At 48.3% G+C, this 10,660-nt stretch overlaps 1 protein-coding gene across 1 annotated transcript; it reads right to left on the bottom strand.

Moving 5' to 3' along the window:
- Positions 1-4,121: 4,121 nt before the first annotated feature.
- On the bottom strand, positions 4,122-9,699 carry SLITRK5 (SLIT and NTRK like family member 5; the record flags this gene model as incomplete). Its single annotated transcript, XM_082330817.1, has 2 exons — positions 9,456-9,699; positions 4,122-7,015 (listed from the first exon to the last, which is right to left on the bottom strand). Exon 2 carries the CDS (start codon positions 7,005-7,007, stop codon positions 4,122-4,124), a length of 2,886 nt encoding a protein of 961 aa, XP_082186943.1. The 5' UTR covers positions 7,008-7,015; positions 9,456-9,699.
- Between the last annotated feature and the right edge of the window lie 961 nt (positions 9,700-10,660).

The following is a 10,660-nucleotide window of genomic DNA, read 5'->3' as shown; positions in this document are numbered from 1 at the left end:
GGAAGGGAAGGGAAGGGAAGGGAAGGAAGCAGGAAGGGAAAAGGAAAGGAAAGGAAAGGAAAGGAAAGGAAAGGAAAGGAAAGGAAAGGAAAGGAAAGGAAAGGAAAGGAAAGGAAAGGAAAGGAAAGGAAAGGAAAGGAAAGGAAAGGAAAGGAAAGGAAAGAAAGAAAAGAAAAGAAAAGAAAAGAAAAGAAAAGAAAAGAAAAGAAAAGAAAAGAAAAGAAAAGAAAAGAAAAGAAAAGAAAAGAAAAGAAAAGAAAAGAAAAGGAGAAAAGAAAAGGAAAAAAAGAAAAGGAGGAAGAATGAACAATGAAAAAGAGGAGAGAGAGGAAAAAAGTTATCTCACCCCTAAACTCACCATTAGTATTTAGGACATTAAATTGGCACAATATGAAAAAAACAAAATAAAGCACAAAGAATATTTCTTTTACTTCATAAGAATAAATGTTCTATATTATCACAATGCATGGTTTGATTCTAGTAGTTACATTGAGAAATTAGGATTCTCTTCCACCTTTTTCTTCTCTTTTATCACAGAATTTCATGCACTTTTGAAATAAAATGTGAAGCCATATGAGTGATTCAGTAAGTTCCATATTACTTGTCAAAAGACTAAAAAAAAAGGGGGGGGGGGGGAAATCACTTTAATAACCAACTTAAACCAGTCTGATAACCAACCTAAAACAAGCTAAAATAATAGTCAGAGTTCTTAAAATAGGGATTTTTTTTCTTCTTCTTCTTACACTTTTACCCCTTTGGTCAGCACTAACTCAGCAGATCATCATGCAGAAGGTTTCACTGATCTTGCTAACAAAACAAAGGTCATATTCTTATGCAAATGTTTTTTCTTTAAACAAATTATCCTGTGTTTGCAAATCAGAAGCACATCTCCCTTTGTCAGCTCACATTCCCATCTACTTTTTCTTACTATAATTTTCCACAAATGAGATATCATTGTAGCCACTGAGTGGAAAATCTTACTTCCATTGAAGTCCTCATTCACAAATAGCCCTTTCAGGTGTGTTTCAGGATAATTATGGACTAAAGATTATTATTTTGCACTCTGTATCCTTTTTCAAGGATTTATCTTCAAGAATGCACTTTCTGAAGCTAACTGATTTCATTTATTTTTTTCCTCCAATAATGGAACTGTTAACATATTTTTTCTACTGAAGATGAGAAATTGAAGAGATTTAAATTAATTGTTCCAATTTTAGTGTAGACCCATAGGAAAATTCTTCATTACCAGTTATTAAGTGTGTGTAGAAAACATGGAAGCAGCAGTACTACCGGCCTCAGAAATGGCAGCATAGGAATGTAAGCATAAACAGACTGCCAAGGCATTTCTATCAGCTATTTCTTACAAATCCAAGCAATTCCTGCTCATTTACTCATTTGTGGATGCTGCCTCTTTGTGGCAGAATGCCATGTAAAATGTACCTTTCGCATTAAGGACCTAATCTTACATTTGTATTGACACTTATGCAAACTCCTGTTTATGAGTTCAGAATCACAGAGAAAAAATATATATACACATGAACGGACACATACTGTTTGCAGGACCTTATTCAATCCTTACTGAGTTAGCCTTTCTCTTAGTCAACGACAAAGCCAGTGAGGCTGAAGATTTTCTTACTTATACCCATTTAACAACAATGTGCCTCTACTGAGTTTAAATGGAAGGAGAACCAGGGCACTGGTTTCAGCAATAGTTATAAAGGAGGTAATTCAAAATTAGGGCTCCAGAACTGCACCTCAGGCAGCAATACTCACATCTCTCACTAGTGTCAATGGGAAGTCTGCAGGAGATCAAGAGCAGAGCACAGAATAGCCATGTGTTATGTCTCTTGTGACAAAAGAATACTCCTCATATCTGCATTTCAAACTGAAATAACTCCACTTACTAAACTGTCCAACCTAAATACAGTCATGCTTTTTTTTTTTCCCCTCACTGTGGGTGGCATAGAGGGAAGAACACATGCCGACAAAACATTTATCTTGAATTCCAAAGGACCAGTTATATCACTTTGTTTTTGTAGAAAGTGGCAGATTGTACACGGGTAGGAAAAGCAGAGCAGAACAGAGCCCTTTTGCAATAAAAGATGTACTAGTGAGCAACTCTGCAAACAATACCAAACATGACAACCTAATGCAGAAAGACAAAACCACATGTGAAACATCACTTACCCTGTTCCATATATTAAAGAACACTTCAGCAAGGAAACAAAATGTAAATATAAAACTACCCTATATGTTGGTGAAACACTTATCCGTGTGTCACTCTCTGATCCATGTTATATATGCTGGTAATTATCGTATGTTGTGTTTTGAAAGTAGACAACACATTCCGTTTTGCCTAAAAATGTTAGATCTTTCTGATGAGCCATAATTGCTAGTAAAGAGAATCCAACGTACAAACAGATGATTTTGGCAAGAAATTTTAAACTTCAGATACTTATTACTTCATGTTCTTACATTTGAAATATTTATCAAGTGTTTATTCAGAAACTATTAAAAAATCACATGTGCTGGGATACATATGAGACATTAGTTGTCCCATCTTACAGTGATGCTGTGTTTATGAATATCCTTGCCATTGCCTGCTGCCCAAAGGGGTAAAGACATTGTATATAGACGTGTACAGTCCATCATTTGGTCTTTCAGGATGCCAGTAAACACATGGATCTGTACAACTGCAATCGTACTTGACTAAACAATCAGAAACTGGCTACAACAGTTGTAAAATCATTATATTTTGGTTAACTAATGAAAAATAAAAAAAGAGGGAAAAAAAGAAAACTGACAAATGAAAAATGAAACACTTTTTTTTCCTGCTAAAATGAATGCCTTCTACATGTCCCTCACTAGTTCAGATGTCTGAGCAGGAGGTTGCTAAAAGGTACATTTTTAAATAGAGGAACATGATTTTTTCCTATTGTGATCAAATTATATGTCTTAGATTGTCTGTTAAGATTTGGTCATAACTGGCATTATCTGTAGTGATTTAAAAGGTCCTCCTGATACTACATCAGCTTTGGAAAAAAAGCTCTCAATGTAGTGCAACACTTTAAAGCAATCCACAGACTTTGGACCCCATCCTGAAAAAAGAAAAAACACTTAAACATCCCAGTAGTTTAACTTGTAAGAATAGTTCTGCATCCTCTATCCTAATCTTTTGGGCATTTGACTAACTTTGCTCAGTGAGTGAGTCTATGGGACTACACACATTGGTAAAGTTGTTCATGTGCTCAAGTGCCTGCAGGATGAAGGCCTAAGCTGGGACTTTCATAAGTAGAGATACCCAAGTGAGCAAGAATTTGCAGGATTAGGCCCTAAAATAGTGAAGGAAAGAGAAATGCTAATGTGCATATAAAAATAGGTGCTACAATAAAATATTTTTTTTTTTATATTTCATCAATAAGTTATTTTCACTAACCAGTTATGGATCATATATCTCTGCACTCTTTAATGATTTGTCCACATCTACAGTGATCCTTTTAAAGATCGTAATATATTTTTTAATTCAAAAGTCCAGAAAGCATACAAACACATCCTTAAAAAAAGGAAAACTTGTATTAAAGTTGGGGTGTGCTAATCTCTCCATAAAAGCCATTTAGACTCACCCATGGCTAAAAGGGGAAAATGTGCGCTGTACTCTTCAACCAGAAAGAAAACAAAATTAAACAATGTCTGTACAAAAAAAAAAGTGACCATGACTTTTGTACTTGTAACCTGAATATGACCTGACAAGACCCTCCTGCCACCTTCCCCAAGCACCTATGGACACAGGCACAATGCCAGTGTTGTGCCCAATTTACACACTAGGTGGTTTCCTACTTCCAAACACAGTAAAAGAAAATAAAAGAAGAAAAAAAAACCCTGAAAATAAAATAAAATAAACAGCACACCCTTTCAGAATCATTCCCCAAAGCTGAAAAATCCTGTGCCAAGGCACTTCACCCTACAATAAAATGAATTAAAGGGGAAAAAAAAAGGAGGAGGGTGAGGTGGGGGGGAGGTCAGCATTTACGTTTCTTTGTTTTGCGTGTGGTTGTTAAATACAAATACTCTAGAGAAGGAGCTGCTGTGGTTGGCGGGGGGGCGGGGAGGGGGGCTGTTTCTCAGAACTGGCTGAATGTGGTCTGTTTTTCCAGCACTTCGAGGTAGTCCGGCTCTGCGTTTAGTTTTGCTTTTAGCTCCAGGTACTCGTTCCTGTTGGGCTCTACATAGACAGTACTCGGGGGGCTGTAGAGCACCGTCTCCCGGAGCCTGCCGTCCCCCGCCCCCGGGTGCAAGTACTGGTGGGCACGCCTAAGGTCATAGTTGGGGGAGTAGGTGTAAGCGGCGGGGAGCTTGGGGTAGTCGGGGAGGGTAGAGCCGGGTGTGCCCAGCGTGGAGGAGGAGGAGTGTTTGTCGGGCTCCAAAATGCCCCTGTAAAAGCGATCGGCGTCTTGCACCGGGGAAAGCAGCTCCTCCCGCGGCTCGATAGTGCTCACGCTGTACGCGGGGCTGCGTACGGGCGCATCCTCCCCGCCGGGCGCCGGCGGCGGCGGGGGCGGCGGGGGCGGCGGCGCGCCCCCCCCGGGTTGCAGGGGGTGGCTGCTGTAGGTGACCTTAAGCTCGTGGAGGTCTTTGTAATCCTCGCCCGCGTTGCCCTCTCGGGAGCGGTAGATGGGGTTTTTGCACATGTGGCCCAGGGGGTGCGGGATGTACTCGTAGACGTGGCCGGCGGGGGTCTTCACTTTGGGCAGTGCCGCGCCCCCCCCGCCGCCGCCCCCGCCGCCGCGGTGGGGCGGATGCTGCTGGAGGTGGGGGTGGTGGTGGTGATGGTGGTGGCCGCCGCTGTAGACGCTGTACTGCATGTTGAAGGAGCTCACGTCGGAGTTGTTGGCGCTGGCGTGGTCACCCTGGCCCTTCTTGCGCCGCTTCATCACCAGGACGAAGAGCCCCGCCGCCACGAAGACGGACATGATGAAGACCAGCAGCAGGCTAAGGATCAGCACCGAGAGCGGCACCGAGGAGCTGCCGCCGCCGGCGCCGCCCGCGGGCGCAGAGCCGCCTGCCGCCGCCGTGCCGTTGAGGCGCACGGTGGAGGAGGAGGGGGTGGTCCTGGACGGCAGCTGGCCGGGGGACGGCGTGGGCGTGGAGACGACGATGTCCGAGTAGTCGGGGCAAAGCAGCTCCACCCGGACGGCCCGCATGTCGCTCTGGGCAAACTTCTTAGGGGACTCGCAGATAACCTGGTCCACCAGGACACCGGTGTTGAGCTGCTCCAGCCACAGCTTCATGCCCACCACGTCGCAGGTGCAGTCCCAGGGGTTCTCGTGCAGGTCGATCTGGAGCAGGGATTTCAGCTGGTCCAGCACCCCGCTCACTGGCAGGTAGGAGAAGTGGTTGCTCCGCAGGCTCAGCCTGTAGAGAGACAGACCAGAAAAAATGTTCCCTGGCAAAGACCTCAGCAGATTGTTGTTCAAAAACAAGAGCTGAAGGTTGGGGACAGGTTCAAAGGTGCCTGCCTCTATTTCCCGGATGACATTGTACTGCAGAAAGAGGTACTGCAGGCTTTGCAGCCCGTAGAACAGCTCTGGGCTCAGCCGCTCGATTCGGTTCCCATTCAGGTATAGTCTTCGCAAATTAGTTAAATCCCCAAAAGCCCGGTCCTGAATGACCGAGATCCGATTATTGCCCAGGTGCAGCAAATCCAGCCCAGTAGCATCCACAAAATCTGCCCTGCGTACCAGAGCAATGTAGTTTTCCGTCAGATACATCTTCTTAGGATTATAGGGTTTGGGCTGCAGTTCAGAAATACTCTCAATCTTCCTCTCCTGACAATTGACATTGAGGCCCAGGTCAGAAATCTGCAAGTTGCAAGTGCAGGCAGTGGGGCACTCCAAAGGCACCGGGGATTTGGTCTGGTAGGCAATGCTGGGGCCATAGTTGCTGTACCCCAGGTCTTTTGAGGGCAGGCGGGAGGTGGGGCGCACCCTCGTCTTGTTGGGTTGGCGGGTCCCTTTGGGGGGCTTCAAGGGGGATTTGTAAACAGCTGAAGAAGAAGTGGCCACAGAGTTGACCGAAGCTGGGGTAGTGTGGAAGTACCCTGTGGTGCTCAATGGTGTCTGCGGTCTCATTTCATAATCCGAGATGAGCCTCCGGGGGCAAAGCTCCTGCTTGGAGACTTCATCCAAGTCTCGACCATGTAGGCGGAAAGGGGTCTCACAAACCACATCTCCCACCAGTGCAGAGTAGGAGATACTGTCCAGCCAATCCTTCAGAGCAATCAACTCACAGGAGCAATTCCAGGGGTTTTCCTCCAGCTGCAGCTCCACCACTTTATCCATGTGCTGCAAAAGGCCCACATAGGGTAACAGCTTCAGCCGGTTACCCCTCAGGTCCAGGTGAGTTAAGGGCACAAAACGGAAAAGGTTGTTGGGCAAACTGGAGAGGAGGTTATCATTGAGAATCAGCACCTGCAGCAAATGCAGTTTGCTGAAGGCATTGGGTTCAATGATGCTAATATAATTATAATCGACCTGTAGATATTCCAAACTCTCCAGCCCAAGGAAAGTGTCATCTCGTAAAAGTTCCAGCTTGTTATTGTTCAGGTGCAGCCTCCTTAAACCTCTCAGACCATGAAAGGCCCCTGTTTCGATGTCTTGTATGTCATTGCTCCCCAGATGCAAAATGGAAGCCCCCGTGTAATTCACAAACTGGTTTGGGTACAGCCTGTTCAAAAGGTTCCCAGACAACAAAAGGTGGTAGACAGGGAACCTTGGTGGACTGATCTCAAAAAGGCTGATGATCCCTCTGTTTTCACAGCTCACTGTTAAGATGCTGTCCTTCTCCTCACAAGGACATGCATTATCACAGATTTCTCCATAATACTCGATGCTTTCTGCCCACGAAAGGACTAGCGATGTTAAAGCAAATGCAATCGTCTGCAGCATCCAGATATGCATTTTTTTGTTGAGGTCCTGTTCCAAAGTTACTGTAGAGCAGCAAGCGTACATTTTATTTCCTGTAAGGATAAGGAGAAAAAAAGAAAGCAGCATAATAGCATAGCCCCATAAAATTTAAAATGGACACAAAGTTTATATATATCTTCAGTGGGGTAGAGAATAGATTGTTAATCAAACAAAAAAAAACCAACCTCCTGTCACTTCTAATTCCCATACTTTTGAAAACTGGATGACATGCATTGATTAAAAGGTTGATGGGCAACTCCTAGCGAGTCAAATGCCTGCGGTGTTTAAAAAGGTGAGGTCACAGTAGGAATTGTTCTGGTTCTGTTCCTGTGGGGTGCATTTCAGTGCTTCCTTGGATTTCTTCTTCACGACCAGCCCCATAAATATACATAAAATGGCTGTCAGTTCAGTTTCACGGTTCTAATTTAAGAGAAAAGAAGCACCATTTTACGAGGTTTCCCACCTCCCCTATTACCCAGCTCCCCCTTCCCTTCAGAACCTCCCCAGTGAACAGCGCACCAAGGTCTTCCCCTCCTTCTACCTTGATTTTTAACCGGTGGTGGAAATGCCATGGTAGGAATCCAAAGAAAAATGCTTGGTGCTGAAAACAGCAGCTTAGTGCAACAGAGAGAATACTGACACATTCTCCACATCACCCATTTCTTAAAACTGTTTTATGGTTTTTTTTTTTCTATCTATACATTTACAAAGCACACACCCACCCACACAGACATGCACACATGCGCACGCACACACACACACACACACGCACTGCCTAGATGACTTTTGTGGTGGAATTCTTCAGTAATGAGATTAAATACATTAACCTCCTGCTTCAGTGCACTTAACAGTTCTCTTCAGTGAGAGAAATTTTGTATCTTTACACAAGTAAATAATTTTAATTGATTGATGACACCCCCCCCCCCGAGTTATATTCAATGTAACAGAGCTGACTATCAAGCAGAGGTCTTCAGTTCTTACACACACACACACACAGACTTAAAGGAAATATTTTAACCACTCACCCAAAATTTGTGGAAAATGTAAAACATGCGGATCATCTTCGGAGTCTCAGCCATATCTGACATATCGCTTATTCCCAACGTTCTGCAAAACTAGCCTGATAGAAGTGGAGAGATCTAAATAGGTCTCATGGAAATATCTCATCACCAACACTCCAAGCATCTGAGTTACTGATTATAAGCAGCGATGGCTGTCAGTACTCTTCATCCTTTAGGGGAGAAGACACCCAGGCTGATTAAAAGCCAAGAGAGGTGGAAGGGAAACCCTACCATTGACCTACATCAGTAATTTAATACCCAAATTTCACCTAGCTGGAAACAAATCCTATTTCCATTCCTTCTTGCAGTCTTTCTGACTCCTTGTGGCTTTCTTCTACTAGTCTAAAAGCAATATGAATAGGGAAAATAAATTCATTGTGTGTGTCGGTAGGGGAAGACTAATAAATCATCCAGGCTTAAATGCTGGGATCTTGGAGCAAGCTTGCATTTTCTATCGTCCACCTCAGAGCTCCAATCCTCATGCCACAACTCTGGTTTGGAGGAACGCATCCTAAAAACCGGGAAGTCTCAGTACTGCAAGACATCTCCTGTGGCATCAGGTTCAAGGCTGCAAATCTAGCACTTGCAGCAAAGGCAGTCATGCAGCAAGAAATCGGAAGTCTCGGCGAATCTCTCTAATTCTGACCAGACGTCAACTGGATCGAAATTACTCAAAGCAAAAGGCTTCACTGCATAAAGGCAGAAGAAATCTTACTCAAAGGCATGTATCTAGCATATTCTTTCTCAGCTCGATCAGATCCATTCATCCATTAACCGACAATTCTTCAGAGGAAAAAAAAAAAAAAGCCATTGAAAACCTGCCCGGTCAGTGTTAAACTCCCAAGCATTTTACAACTTCAATTCAATTATGGTTAGTAAAGGAGGCAAATACAATATTCCCTCCCTCCTGCTTTCTCCCTTTCCCTGAAAAAAAAAAGTGGGGGAGGGGGATGGGAGGTAAAGAAAATAAAGTTGTAGCTGGCTATATGCAAGGTTGCAATCCCGCCCTGGAAACCCCTCTGTGATGACTGTGTGCTGCTGTTCGCCAGCTCCCTACAGAGGTTCATGGGGGGGGGGGATGTTGGAGACGAAGGGGGGGAGGGGAGAAGAGGAAAGGGGTTGCATCGGGATTTTTCTTGTGTGTGTGGTTTTTTCCCCGAAGAGTTCAACCCTTAGATTACCGCACTGCATACCCGGCTCGAAGCAGCTTTCAGTACCGCCGACAGCAGCAGCAAGCAAGCAGCCCCAGCCGGACACTGCCACGCAACTGAGCAGCACTCAGAGTTGGGAGAAATGGCTTTCCGGGGGGAGGCGGTTGGGGGTGGAAAGCAACAGCAAGGGAAGACCCGGCGGTGAAGGGGCGGGGGGGAGGAAGGAAGGGAGGAAGAAAAGAGAGAAAGAGAGCGCGAGAAAAGTCAACCCCGGTACTTACTTCGCCCGAAATCTCCAGGGCCCAAGCATGGTGGCAACCCATGAAGATGCCTACCCGCTGCGCGGGCGCTGCGCGGAGCCGCCGGGGCGGCGGCGGCGGCGGAGGCGGCGGCGGAGGCGAGTATCGCAGCAGCCGGGGAGGCTCGGTGCGGAACGCACACAAACACCCCCCGCACGCAGGCGGCGCCGAGACACCAGCGCTCGCACAGGGGCGCGCACACACACACACACACACACGCGCGCACACACACGCACACACACTCTCACACGCGCGCGGGCGTGCGCGCGCGTGCCCGGGCAGCCGCGGGGGAGCGCGCCCCGCACGCGCACTCCGGCGCGCGCCCTGACGGCGGGGGCGGGGGCGGCCGGCGGAGCGCCGCGCTCTCCCCGCCGCCGCTGAGCGCAGCGGGGGGGGGGCGGGGGGGGGGCGGGGGCGGGGCGGCGGGGGGTGCGGGAAGGAGAGAGGCGGCGGGGGGGGCGAGGGAGGCGGGAGGGAGGGGGACGCGGGGGGAGGGCCGCGGTCCGGGGCGGCGGGGCGGGTGTCCCCGGCTGACGGCGCGGCGTGCAGCCGGCCCCGCTTGGCGCCGCGCACCGCGCACGCACGGTCACACACGGCACCCGCACACGCGCAGGCACGCACATGCCGATACCAGCGCCGCGCTCCCGCTCCCGCCCCCGTCACACCCCACCCCACGCACCCCGGGGCTGTACTCACACTTTCCCCGGCACGGGCCAACTTTCCCCGCGCTCCGCCGCCGCCCCGGACACCGCCTACGGTCTCCCCCGCACCCTCGGGCCGTAGTCCCGGGGCCCGGCGGCCCGCGGTAGGCAGCGGCGCGGCGGCGCAGCTGCCGCCGTCCTCTCCCTGCAGCGCCTGCTGGCTGTGGCCGGGCGGCGCGGCGCGGCGCGGAGCGGGCGGCCGCCGCTGCCGCGGCTCGCTGTGCATTCGCGGAGACCGTGGGGAATTGGGTGGTCGCAGTGAAAGGAAACGGAGGGTTTCGCTACACGCATCCTCCGAAACCGGAGACGCGGGCCGTGTGTCGGGGTCGTTTATTTTATCTTCTCCCCTCTGCCCATCCCGGCCACGGGGGGCGGAGGGGGTCGGGGCAGGCATGCAGCAGCAAGAACTAAGCCACGCTGCGGACACCCCCCGTCCCCGCCCGGCCCGCTCCCCGCGGCAGCGGGGGAGGCCGCGGTGCCGGCGGC

Source organism: Platalea leucorodia (assembly GCF_965183815.1).
Source record: "Platalea leucorodia genome assembly, chromosome: 2".
In the NCBI taxonomy this organism is placed as follows: domain Eukaryota; kingdom Metazoa; phylum Chordata; class Aves; order Pelecaniformes; family Threskiornithidae; genus Platalea; species Platalea leucorodia.
This window is presented reverse-complemented; position numbering and strand designations above follow the sequence as displayed.